General features: G+C 41.2%; 1 protein-coding gene across 2 annotated transcripts in view; it reads right to left on the bottom strand.

The window, feature by feature from the left end:
- Positions 1 to 8,344: 8,344 nt before the first annotated feature.
- The window catches only part of NUCKS1 (nuclear casein kinase and cyclin dependent kinase substrate 1), a 30,468-nt gene continuing 24,766 nt past the window's right edge, over positions 8,345 to 14,046 (bottom strand). For both annotated transcript variants that reach the window (XM_059995990.1, XM_059995983.1), the window contains exon 7: positions 8,345 to 13,805. In XM_059995990.1, the coding sequence (XP_059851973.1) occupies positions 13,606 to 13,805 (200 nt within the window). In that variant the 3' untranslated portion in view covers positions 8,345 to 13,605. The remainder of the gene's footprint in view (positions 13,806 to 14,046) is intronic.

The following is a 14,046-nucleotide window of genomic DNA, read 5'->3' as shown; positions in this document are numbered from 1 at the left end:
CTGGACTGCACCATCATCCCACCTGCAAGAGAAAACACAGTGAAATGTAGCGCCCCTCTGCAGCACGCATGAAGGGCTCTCCCGTTCTCAGCAGCTGAGGCTGCTTCCTGTTCGTGCTAGTGAAGCATTACTGGCTTCTCATCCCACACCCCTCCACAGCCCTGCCCCCCTGGGGGGAAACACCACCATGAGGCCTCTTGCTGGGCAGTTTCACTTATGGTCCCCATAACAACCCTGAGAAGTAGATGTTACTGACATAGTTAACAGTCTGAGAAAACTGGGACTCTGGGAAAGTAAGTGTCTGGTTGGTGGAGAACGAGAACTCAAACCCGGATCCCTGACTTTCTGTCTAAAGTTGTTATTTTTCTTCATGATATCACTCTTGTTCATCTATTTTTGGTCATTTCACTGCTCCCTGATATTTGGGCTACAGGCTGGGTATTCTGGGGAATAGCCTAATGCAATTGATCAACGTTGGCCTTAGTCAATAAAAAAGTAGCAGAAAAATAAAAGTAGCGGAATGTTGTGTTTGTCAGGAGATGTGATCTGGAGCACATTGTTTAACCATCTCTAGACCTCAGTTTCTTCCTCTGTAAATTGGGGATAGTGATACTACCTGGACCTCATGGGACTGTTGTGAGGATTCAATGATAGAAGGGATGATAAACACTCAAGAGGATTCTTTACACATAAACACTTAAAAACAAGAGGGGTCACTCTTCGTGGCAATGCGCGGCCTTCTCATTGCGGTGGCTTCTCTTGTTGCAGAGCACAAGCTCTAAGCGCGCGGGCTTCAGTAGTGGAACGTGGGCTCAGTAGTTGTGGCTTGTGGGCTCTAGAGCTCAGGCTCAAACGCGGCACGTGGGATCTTCCCGGACCAGGGCTCGAACCCGTGTCCCCTGCATTGGCAGGCAGATTCTTAACCGCTGCACCACCAGGGAAGTCCTAGTTACTAGTCATTTAACTCTATTACACTGATAAGAAAATGAATATGTGTATTCTCAATTAAGAATTTCATATGGAAAACAGGAAAAGAAACAAACATCCCATAACAAATAATCTCTTTTGAAAGTCTGATTGACACACGCAAGAACTGACTTGGTCTGTCAAGTGATTAGAGAAATGGGGCTCAAGAAGGCGGGCTCCTTATTCTTCATGCTGGCGCTTCACCACTGGATGCTTTCCTATTGAGAAACTGCCTTGTTTGTCTGTCTGCCCCCAGCCCGCATTCTGACTCTACAAGAATGTTGTGAAAGCTAAGCCTGGTGCATGTGTGTGTGTGTGTGTGTGTGTGTGTGTGTGTGTGTGTGTGTGTGTGTGAGAGAGAGAGAGAGAGAGAGAGAGAGGGAGAGAGAGAGAGAGCTATCCCAGTGTACAACTAAGTTTTCTTAATACCAAACTCTTAAGAGGGAACAAAATTCCAGTTCTCATGACCTTAAATGCTGACACTTATCCAAAACGCCTAATGAGGAGGAAGCATGTGTCATGCACATTAACAGAGCTCAGAGATGCTAACTGGGTTGAGGAAAGTGAAAATTTTACTAAAGCCCCGATAACCAGTTTTATCTCCTTAGGCAAGATAGCATGACAAGGGGGACTTTCAACTTCTGGGAGTTATCTTATCTACACAAGAAGCACAAATGGTGTTCTTAAAAATCTGATGGAAGAGAGTATTACAGGATAACAGGCTGCTGACCAGAATTTCAGTATTTGTACAGTCCAACTGTTACTCAACTTATACAAATTGAACTTTTTAAAAAAGGTCTCTGGACTTCCCTGGTGGTGCAGTGGTTAAGAATCCCCCTGCCAATGCAGGAGACATGGGTTCGATCCCTGGTCCGGGAAGACCCACATGCCGCGGAGCAACTAAGCCCGTGCACCACAACTACTGAGCCTGCGTTCTAGAGCCCTCGAGCCACAACTACTGAGCCCACATGCAACAACTATTGAAGTCCTCGCACCTAGAGCCCGCACACTGCCACGAAGAGTAGCCCCTGGCTCACCTCAACTAGAGAAAGCCCACGCACAGCAACAAAGACCCAATGCAGCCAAATAAATAAATAAATACATTAAAACAAATAAAATATAAAAATAAAGGCCTCTTCCCTATCTGTTGAAATTGGGTCTTTTTCCCCCACAGACTGAAGAGAATTTGTGGGGGAAGAGGGAGGCATCCATCTTGCAGCTCATCCCTGGGGTTTGGTTGCAAGATGCTCTTCATCTGTAAAGATGAAACAGAAAAAGAAACAAACATCAGGGTCTCCTGATCCCGGCCCTCCACAGAAAGCGTCCTAGTGAGCCTCCAGGATCATGAGAACATCAGTTTTCCAGTGAAAACGAGTGTTCCCTCATTTGAAATGTATGTCCCATTACTAGGAATATAGTTTGTAACCACTGGGTGGAATTTTTTTTCCTATGAGAAGCTGAAGAAACACTTGAACGCCAATTAGTTCTGTGTACCTCCACTATTAAAAAACCCTTTCACTAGAGTAGGTGACTTGGGAATTACTGTCACTCTTCCTTCCCCTCTAAAGTCACCCTACATTATGGACTGGTTAAAGTTTACCCTTTTGCAAGAGTGTTCTCACTAATAAATAACTCATTTGTACTTCAAAGACAAAGCTAAAGGGATTTCAGTTCTGCAGGAATAAGGGTTTCACCGGCCCTGCACCTTGCCTAGAGGTACTTTGCTGCTTTTGAGGCCGGTTAGTCTACAAAGCCAGCAGCAACTTAGGTTCCAGGTGTTACGTGCACACAGCCTCATTCATGCTCACAGCGTCCCTTTGAAGAAGAGGAAAGTCAGTCTCTTATTATCCCCATTTTATAAAAAGGAGAAACAGGCATGGGGTGTGGAGAGATGGGGGGCTGGGTGGGTAAGTGACTAGCCCAAGATCACTCTCTAAACAGATCTGCTTCATCCACAACCAGCCACAAAGCTTCTCTTAAAGCAGGTCTCAAGATGAGGAAAGGCGATGGGGGGCTTCAGTAAAACAAACTCATGCTTTAGTAGGTGTTACGTGCTATTCTCAACTCTGCTGTTAACACCTGTTACACTTTTTTTTTTTTTTTTTTTGGCGATACGCGGGCCTCTCACTGTCGTGGCCTCTCCCGTTGCGGAGCACAGGCTCCGGACGCGCAGGCTCAGCGGCCATGGCTCACGGGCCCAGCCGCTCCGCAGCATGTGGGATCTTCCCGGACCGGGGCACAGACCCGCGTCCCCTGCATCGTCAGACGGACTCTCAACCACTGCGCCACCAGGGAAGCCCTGTTACACTTTTTATACAGGTCACATGCATTTCCTGGAGTAATCCCATTTTAAATATTTCACGCTTTAGTTCCTTAAACTATAAAAATATCACAGAAATGCTAATACTCTGAGATCCAGACTGTATCTTAGACTTTTTTCCTAATGAGGAGTAGGACAAAACTCTCCATCATACCACAGGTCCCAATTCTGGGTTCGGAATATAGTCACCATAATTTTCATTATTGAAAATGGCTGGCTAATTCAGAGGTGAACTCTAGAAGCAACAGATGTAGTAGGAACTCCCTTTTCTACTGTCTGGCATTAGGAGTGTGTCCGCGCTCGGACTTGGATCTCCCAGAGCAGGGCATCTGCTTCTCAGCGACTGCTCAGTGCTGTTGACTTTGGAGTGAGTGGCCTGTGAGCCAAATATTAGGTCTTATTACTTCACTTGAGGGCATGAGAAGAGAATGAGGGAAAGCAAGATGAGGAAAGGAGTGACCTGCTTTGTGATAACCCAAGAGTGGCCCATTGTGCAAGGTCTAGGGCAGCAAGCACTCTCTTTGACTAGGCACCGTGTATATCCTGCATACCTGAGGTCACAGCAGCAGCGCCCTACAGTGGAGCTTTGGAGTCTAAGTTCTGCATTGGTCCAGGTTTAACAGGAAGTGCTATTTATCTTGTACTTGGGCCAACTGTGTGACTCTCTACAGGACAGCTGGTTCCCCAACCACTTCTAGGGCTATCTGGTTCATGTATAAACAATATATTTACCTCAGAAACACTAACGCCATAGAAACTGTTCATTCACAAAAATAAAAAAAAGGAAAAGAGAGATAGTGGTGTATTAGGTCAGAGGCAGGAGGAAAAGACCAAACAGGAGGAGCTTGGAGTTTGTAACTGAGATGTGGCATGCATTAGATATGAAGTTAGGTTACTGAAGCCCCAGATTATGTTCCAAGATCTAAACAGAATGTTAGCTGAGTCCTCTATGACTCCTAAAGACATTTAGTGTCTTTGAAAAGAGCTTTGCTATTTCATTCTTAACTACTTTAGATGTAAAACCATATTTTTTAAATGATCAGTACCTTATTCCATTAAGTCGTATTAGAGAACCAATTTATAGTCACAAAAGTGAGGACCCAGTGTATGTGACTGTCTCTATACACTTTTTGGGTAAAGACAACTGTTTTACGATTTACTTTTTATTAATTATATCACTATACACATTGAGTTCATTGATGAGAATCAATTTTTTTTTTTTTTTTTTTTTTTTTTGCTGTACGCGGGCCTCTCACTCTTGTGGCTTCGCCCGCTGCGGAGCACAGGCTCCGGACGCGCAGGCTCAGCGGCCATGGCTCACGGGCCCAGCCGCTCCGCGGCACGTGGGATCTTCCCGGACCGGGGCACGAACCCGCGCCCCCTGCCTCAGCAGGCGGACTCTCAACCACTGCGCCACCAGGGAAGCCCGAGAATCAATTTTTATCACATAACCAATCATCTAGAGTTACCAAATTGTTATTTCCCCCAAATTTTAGGCCATCCATCGTTTTTCTTGTTCCAGTGACTTTCTACCTCCTTCAGAGCCTTACCTAACTCATCCGCCCTAATCTCATGTAGTCAGGAGAGCCTTATGTATTCTTGTTCCTAGTCAAGGTGGAAAAAGTATCATCCATTAGACACATTACATTCCACATTGGCCAAGGAAGTGGTCTCACACATTCTATTAAAAGGGTTTTTGTGTGTGTGTATGCCTATCTCTCTCTCTATATGTATTCAACTTAATAGCTAAAACATTACCAATAATAATAATATATATGTGATCTTCCTTGATCTACTACTTATTCCTTAAAGATAGATTTTAAATTTTATTTTTAAATTAATTAGCTTATTTATTTTTGGCTGTGTTGGGTCTTCATTGCTGCACGCGGGCTTTCTCTAGTTGAGGTGAGCGGGGGCTACTCTGTTGTAGTGCGCGGGCTTCTCACTGCGGTGGCTTCTCTTGCTGCGGAGCACGGGCTCTAGGCACGCAGGCTTCAGTAGTTGTGGCACGCAGGCTCAGTAGTTGTGTCTCGATGGCTCTCGAGCGCAGGCTCAGTAGTTGTTGCGCACGGGCTTAGTTGCTCCAAGGCATGTGGGATCTTCCCAGGCCAGGGCTCGAACCCATGTCCCCTGCATGGGCAGGTGGATTCTTAACCACTGTGCCACGAGGGAAGCCCCCAAAGTTAGATTTTTAAACAAATCACTTCTGGGTGCCAACTTAGAGCTAAATCAAGGCAAACTATTACTTTTAACATTTTATATTATCATATTTTAAAGTAATTATTTTCTTTACTAGGATGTAAACTCTGGCTGCACTCTCATTCTCTGACCTCAGGATCAACACAGCATTTATTTCACTATATTTGTCCAGGACTTTAATATTGAAACAGGGGTTACACCCACGAGCAATGCTGATTTCTCCTCACGGTGGCCCAGCCAAAGCATCTCGAATGGGTATCTGTCCATTCTACTAAAATAATGGAGGGAAAGAGAAGCATGCCAGCCAGATAAAGGAACACAAGGTACCATGTTACCTTGAAAAGAAGTCTCAGTATTGCTGTACACGAACATGTTACCAGTGCTGCCTGTGCAAGAAATGAGGCTTTTGAGCTGGAGGGCAATTCCAAAAGGCAACACCTGTTTCCAAACGGGGCCAAGAGTTCACAGATGCATCTTTTTTTAAACATCTTTATTGGAGTATAATTGCTTTACAATGTTGTGTTAGTTTCTGCTTTATAACAAAGTGAAATCAGCTATACGTATACATATATCCCCATATCTCCTCCCTCTTGCGTCTCCCTCCCACCCTCCCTATCCCACCCCTCTAGGTGGTCACAAAACACAGAGCTGATCTCCCTGTGCTATGCAGCTACTTCCCACCAGCTATCTATTTTACGTTTTGTAGTGTATATATTGTCAATGCCACTCTCTCACTTCGTCCACAGATGCATTTTTGAAATCTCAACATACACTTTCATCTTTTAGAACTGTTAAAAGGGAACAACACAAGCAGACAGATGTGCACGAATCGAGATCCTATTTTTGCACTTGAAATCAGAAAATATTGCTGCTGCATACACTAGGATGATAAGTGGGCACACTGATCACAGAACATCTCTAACCCAAGCAGGTGGTAGAGTGTCCCGATAACCTGTGGTCGCTGAGCCCAGGAGTCGGTATCTAAAGATGAGATGGGGTAAGCAATGGTCCCAGTAGCTAAGTATATGGAGGACAAATACCGCCCTCTACTGGCAAAGGATAAGGGCGGTGCAGTCAAGATGACATATTTTCCTCTGTATAGCCATTACCTTAAAACATAATCAAAAATAAAAAGAAATGAAAGCTTTTACATAAGTTGAAGCTTCGTATGCAGGGACCACAGGGATTTTCAAGTAAATTTAAGTATTTAATGAGAAATTTTCATATCTCATTGAAAAGACATTTTTCCCATTAAATCTTTGATGTAACTCATTGGACTGGTTCAAGTATCACTGTTACTTAGTGATACTGAACAACAGCAATATGTTCAAAAGTTTATTATCAGTAGGAAGCCCCAAGGGACGCATTTACATAAGATAATGGGAGCTGGTTTTAGAACAGCTGTGACAATTTAAAGAACGACCTGATTCAAGCCTTGTACCACATACTAGCCACGTCAAATCACATCCTGAGCCAGTTTATTTTCTACAGAATTGGAGGAACAACACCTGAGCAGTCACAGTTGCTGGGAAAACTGAATAAGGTACTATGTAAATAAAAAAGCTTCATAAACTGCACAGTGCTGTACAGCTACAGTGTTAAGTTACTGTAGAGTAATGCTCATGGATAGGAGTCGACTGAGGGAGTTCTGAATGGTTTTTTACCAAACCCAACCTCTATGAGTCTGTTTGTCTACCTGATGGTTTTTTTCTTTTTTTAAATTTATTTACTTTTTACTTTATTTTTGGCTGAGTTCGGTCTTTGTTGCTGAGCGCGGGCTTTCTCTAGTTGCAGCGAGCAGGGGCTACTCTTCGTTGCAGTGCACCGGCCTCTCATTGCGGTGGCTTCTCTTGTTGCGGAGCACGGGCTCTAGGCACGGTTTCAGTAGTTGTGGCTCGCGAGCTCTAGAGCGCAGGCTCAGTAGTTGTGGTACATGGGCTTAGCTGCTCCACAGCATGTGGGATCTTCCCGTACCAGGGCTTGAACCCATGTCTCCTGCATTGGCAGGCGGATTCTTAACCACTGCGCCACCAGGGAAGCCCTACCTGATGGTTTTTGAAGTCCTTTAAACCAGACTCTATTTCTTCAGCATTGTACTGAAACAGAAATTTGATAATGTTAATCATAAAACACCTGAAGATTATGAGGAAAAGTGGCTGGTTAACGTTCTTCTGAAGTAAACTTTGACCTGGGACAAACAACAATGTAAGAAATAAATGCCAAGTTAGCTAGTCACTAAAGGGTAACAGCATGCAAAAAGCACTCAATTTCAAAGCCAAGGTGAGTTTGTATGTTAATTACAATATTCAGATGACAAGGCAAGAATGTAAACAAGGGGAAGGGTTGAAAAGGATAAAATCCCTAATAGCTACAGTATCTTGTACTATATTCTCCATCTAAGAGATAATACTTAACTATAAATTGCAAGATAGTGTAGTTTTTATAGGTATTTGAAATTGAACGCAGATGTCTGTTTTATGAGTCTAAATACTATCCTTTATTATATGTGATTATTTAAAGAATTTTTCCCTCCATAAGACTTCATAACCTGGACATGAACACAAGAAGCAACGCTAACTAGGGATCCTCATGCACCAAGCCCAGTGCTCCCTTGATTAATCAAGTTAACGAATATACTGCCTCTCTTCATTCCTTACTCCGAAGTACTAATTAAGACAAGGCATACTTTTGTTACCAGCACCAGTGACGGTCACTGCTAATTTCTAAAGAATTCATTCAGATGGTGGGTTCCCCCTAAAGTCAGGCTGGACTGGGAGCTGACAGACCAAGGTGATCAGCTGTATAGTAAGTCAGTGTATTTGCTTCAGAGTATTACAAGAAGTACACAGAGCACGCATCTGGGTTACAAAAGCCCTTTTATAAAGCCATTTTTAAACAAAACAAAAAAAAGGTTTACAAAAGAAAAAAAGATACAGAAAAAGAATAACTTGCTTCATGTGTCCCAAAAAGAGAAAAAAATAAAAGGGACAATGCCAACATGCTCAACAATAAAGGGTTCTTTTTCTTATTTTTTAATACAAAATACAAGCAAAGGATACACATACTTAAAACAGAGCTCAGGAACAGACACGCAGTCCTGGAAACCCTTCAATAAGAGAAAGCAGGAATTTGTTTTTTTCTTTGTCTATGTAGATACATACAGAGACTGGGATATGTAAAAATTAAGTATCACAAAAGACCATTACACAAGTCTACCAATGCATGTTGCATCTATAATTCACGAACATGGTCAACAAAATCATGTTCACTTCAACCCCTTTTCATTTAAATTAAAAAAAATTTTTTTTTAAATAAAGTGGTTACATTCAAACTTTAACTTCCTTAGTACCATGCTGCAGATTTCAGCACTGTTAAGGTATTGCAAGAATGCCCAACCCTCGGTGTCTGATCACATGTACCCAGCAACACTGCAGTATTAAGGGATGCCCTGGTCTCAGCCCAGGGACAATTAAATACATTTAAGCAGGTTTTTCTCTTTTACCCTTCCTGCTCAGAACGTAAAAGGTTAAGGACTACAATTAAGGAAGACTGGGAATTTTAGAGCTGGCAAAATGAAGTCTGAAAGATGAATTAAGGTGAACAATTACTGAGAACCTGGCTGCTGCTTAACCTGGCAAGTCTTAAGTCTTTCCTTCAACCTTGAGGGAATCAGGTGTAGGTTTGCTGCAACATGTTCTTGGTAAACAAACTAAGTAGAGCTCTTATTTACAAATCTTGTAACAAATAATTCTGGAGGAAAAGAAGAATTCACTAATTTCCAGAAGACAAAGGTTTAACTGCCAGACATGTAACAAACACACACTCACACACACACCCACACAATACTTCAGGGGTTTTTATACAAGTTATTTAGGGCATAAGCTGAGTACTATACCCCTACACCCCACCAAAAAAGAACAACAAAAAAAATCCCAATTTTACCCTCCCCCCATAATCTAGAAAACCCTCCCTTCACCCCTGATGTACAAAGTGTATGCACAATGGTGGCATTCCACCAGCCACAAAGCATGCTCAAACAGATGTCACCAGTTCAGTCACTCCATTGGCATGGCAACAGGCAGGTTTACAAGATTTTTCCCAATAGTGGTTAATACACAGCACCACTGTGAATTCTGTGAATTAGGCTTTGAAAAAAAGTGTAATTTAGGGATTTGGGACTCAAAAAGACTCATTTTGTATCAAGCTTATCTCAAGAAAAAGGGAAAATGAGTTGCACATTGAAATTTGGCTCTGGGTAGTTTGATATCCCAATATTCAAATAAACTAACTCCCTTTTCAAATAAATCCAGCTCCATGCAGAGAAAAGGACAACTCTCCAACCTCAAGAGCTATCCCATGACAGAAAGCGTCACTCCTTCTAAGTATCTGTCTCTATGCCATAAAAACCACAGGCCAGGTTTCTTCCTTTCCAAACTCCTAAAGTGATAGTTTCTTCTCCTCAGCATAGCTCCTGGCGATGCAGGCACAGAAAGAACTGCTCAAATCAAAACTCCCTTTCTTCATAAAAGCCACAACGGCCACATGACCTTTAATAAAGCTTTCCCTGTTGCTCCTGCCTTTCTAACACTCTCAAAACATCTCCTAGGGAAAGGGAAAAAAGCACTATTCCCTTTCCTCAACCACTACTCTAAAAGCCACTTGTTATTGAATGTTCATGGATTAAAAAAAAATAAAACGTTAAAAAAAAAGTGTCAAGTTCAGTTTAGTTGATCATATCCATAAGAATGTCAAAAACTACTGGATTGTAACCTCAAATTCCACTCTTGATTAGTTACCTGTAAGAAAATGCTATGTGAACCAGTACCAAGAGTAAGTATTGAACTGAGGGTTGAACCTGGAGGAAACCAGTTATTGTGAGAAAAAAAAAAAAGTATCAAAGCTCCAACATGGGAAATCAACTACTATTCTTCCAGATTTAAAGATTTTTCACTCACTACCTCCATAAAGGAGGACACAGCCATTAATTTTCCTACATGGACTCAACAGGGCATGGAGAGATGAAAGGGAGAGATGTGTTAGAAAGCAGGACAGATATACCATTACTGAAATTAAAATGTATCTTTTGGGCCCACTCCATTGATTATAATCTGAGGTGGGGAAGGCTAAAAGCAGCAGCAGGCTACAAACAGATTTAATAAGATGGAAGCTACCCATTTCTGGGGGTGTGTGGTGTGTGTGTGGTGTGTGTGTGTGTGTGTGTGCGTATGCGTGTGTGTTGGGGAGGTCTGAAAAAAAGAATCTTAAGAACTAGAATGTAGTGTCAGTTAGCATAGCTGCCGAAATCCATGTTCCAGAGGTAAACCTAACAGAGCTAACATAGAGAATTGAGATAATACAAACAAGCACGTTCAAAGTGAATGTCCCACTTCCTGAGCACTGCAAGACAGTGAATGCTACTGCCACCTCACCATAGGCACACTAGAGAAAGAGGGCATTTAGTCAAGGGTGGTGCCAATGGCTAGTCGCTATCAGCTTATCGCTTGTAACCTGTTCTGACATCACTATCAAGCCTGACTACTGAGCACCTGTTTCCAGTTGAGACACCACAACTGTCCTATTGGCATGCATGATTTGAGGGGAAGACCAGAGTGTTTTAAATCATTAGCAAAAAGTGGAGAAAACAAAGGTCATTCAGAGCCTGTCTTTCTTGGGGACACAGATCCTTTGTCCAGTCTATTAGAAATATATAATACATTTTTCAATCTCATGAATTAATCTTTAAAAAAGGGATCCCAAACAAAAAGCCCAACCAAACGCACACAAATAACCTAGAAGATGTGATTACCCCTAAAGGATGTGCATATATCACAGAGATGTTAGTGCAGATTAATATATTACAGAGACTGTGTTACATAAAATACCAAGGCTAAAGTTTTAAAAGACACTTGCCCCCAATCTTCACGAAATATAATCTAAGGAAAGCACAAATGTTACTAGGAATGTAAGACTCAAAGTTATAAACCCCTACAAATAGAAGTGCATGGTGGAAACACTGATAGGTTTTCTCAGTACGTGAACACAAACCTTCTTGTTAAAATACCTGAACAAACCCATATAGCAAATAGAATAATCTTTAACACCTCATTACAAAGTTCACAACTATAAAGTTAACCTTCATGAAAGATAATAATCCAATTGCTACTTAATGTTCAAGTTTTACATTTTTGGCCGAGTACTAAAATCTCCAAATTCATTCTTTAACACGCACAGTGCAACAGTGAAATGACTCTCTGCCACTGGGAGCTTTCCTAAAAAAAAAAAAAAAAAAAAATCACAGAATAAGGATATTCCTTACACTGTCTTAAAAATCAGAGTAAAAATATTCCTTAAATAACCTTTGTTCTATGAACATCTGTAAGAACCAGGTTGTATGAGAGAAAACTATGCTGTAACTCAATAGGTAAAAGAAAACTGCGTAGTAAATATTGAGGAAGCAAATCTAGATAAAAAGGCAGAGGTTAAATTTCACTAATTTTTCGACTTATTAGCACACTAAGACCCCCTAAACCTTGTTCCCATTAGCTCATGGTACCAGAATGTGGAGGAGCAAACCTACAGATCTGTCTTGTGACTGCCTTCATAAGGCATGTAACAAGGCTGTTATCAACTACACACAGACCTCCTGAATACATGGTTTCTCCAGCCCCTCAGAGCCCCTTAAACTCCTGCTTTAAGCAACATGAGCAGTGAGCAAGGGCACCAGTAAAAAGATAACTGCTGACTGAATAGTGTTGGAGCAGCATTTAACACACTCCCGTCAAGCACAGGATGTAATGTAAGTGAAGAACAGAGCCAGGAGAACTCATGTCCTAGAGCAGGGCTGGTAGACATTAGTGGTGGGGCTGTGCAGTAGTGTCCTATGTCCTAGCAGGAATCCAAGAGATGACTTCATACCATGTTTCTACGAAGAAATGGGAAGACAGGGGTATGAAAAGGAAAACGCTCTATCCCCAGATAAAAAGAGAGTATGGTTCATGGGATCTGAATGCACATTTATGGCATACAAGAATTTCAATTCTCTGTTTTCATAAAGCAAAAATGTCAAGTCTTTGTGATTGAGTTTCACATTAACTGGTACTTTATTTGCTTAAAACCTAAACATTGTCAGTTTGAGAAGAAATCCACTGTGATATATAGATCTCCCCATTTAAATTCTAGGGTTTCTTCTTTTGATCCTTGGTAAAATTTTATCCAAGAAACAGAATAGATACATATATATATTTTAAAACATGAACCATTAGAGAATGAAATAGAAAATCAAGAAAGATTTAAGTTTTGGCGGCCCTTGCTTTTTTTTTTTTTTTTTTAAAGTTCCTTAAAGACTGTAGCAGGATAAAGGATCACTGGCTCCGAGTCTCTTAGAGATAACAAGTGATGAAATTAAAAAAAAAAAATAACCCACACCCTCAAACAAGGTCAGGTAACCTCAATTCCCTGTGCTGCCCCAAGATAAAAAAACATGAATACTTTTAGTAACAATTCTGAATTCATCTTTATCTCCTACCTACCCCATCAGTGGAAGTTTAAAGTCATGATTTTTCTAGACATCCGTATTTTTGTATATAGAATATAAACTTGTATTAGATGACAACTGTTTTCTTAAAAAGTTCAGGTAGAGAAACAATCATTTTTAACTAAAACCTTCTATGTTTTCTGATTACTGTTTAACTTGCTACCATTTAGCAAAAAGCAAAATTTCCATAGTGTTCACCTCAAATCTTATTGCTTTACAACTGTGGCATACCCTCCATTAAAAATAAAAAGATGAAGCAGTCAATCCAGTGATTAATTTAACATGGCTTTCATTGGGAAAGAGGGGGAGGGAAAAGAGGGGGTCGTGACAAAGAGACCCATAGACAAAAAAGGTAAATTAAACATACAATGGTTTTCTTAAAAAAAAAAAAAAAAAAGGAAAGAAAAAGAAAATGTTATTTTCAACAAAAGGAAAAAAAAAAAGCATTGAAAGCCCATGAGTCAAGCCATAGCCAAAACCATATTCTATCTTAAGTAGGTTTTCTTTTTTTTTCCCTCTTTTTTTCTTTTTTCTCTTTTTTTTCTCTTTTTTTTAAATAAAATCTCTCCCCAAACCATCATCACTTTTAATCCTCCCCAGACTGGGCTTCATCTTCAGACCCTTCATCCCCAGATTTCTCAGGTGGAGGGCTTGCAGATGTTTTCTTTTCAGGAGGGCTTTCTGGTTCCTCGTCTTCTTCTTTGGGAGAAGGAGTCTTTTCCTTTGATGCCTTTGAAGCTGTGGGGCGACCCACTTTCCCTTTGCCTTTCACAGGGCTTGGCGTCACTGAAAGAAGAAAAATACCAATTTGGGGAAGGGAAGAAAGCATCTTTAACAAAATCAGCTACTAAAGAAAATAATCTGTAAGAAAAAAAATCTATAAAGACAACACCCTAACTTACTAAAAATGAAGGTGGGTACAGGTTTCCCAACCCTTTTAACCAACACTGTAATGTTATGTTAGCAGTAATGTTTACAATAGAGAAACAGGATGCTATAGAAACTGCACATCATCCTTAGCGGCTTG

This window comes from Delphinus delphis, chromosome 1 (genome assembly GCF_949987515.2).
Source record: "Delphinus delphis chromosome 1, mDelDel1.2, whole genome shotgun sequence".
In the NCBI taxonomy this organism is placed as follows: domain Eukaryota; kingdom Metazoa; phylum Chordata; class Mammalia; order Artiodactyla; family Delphinidae; genus Delphinus; species Delphinus delphis.
The sequence above is the reverse complement of the archived record's forward strand: the minus strand, read 5'-3'. Positions and strand labels throughout refer to the sequence as shown.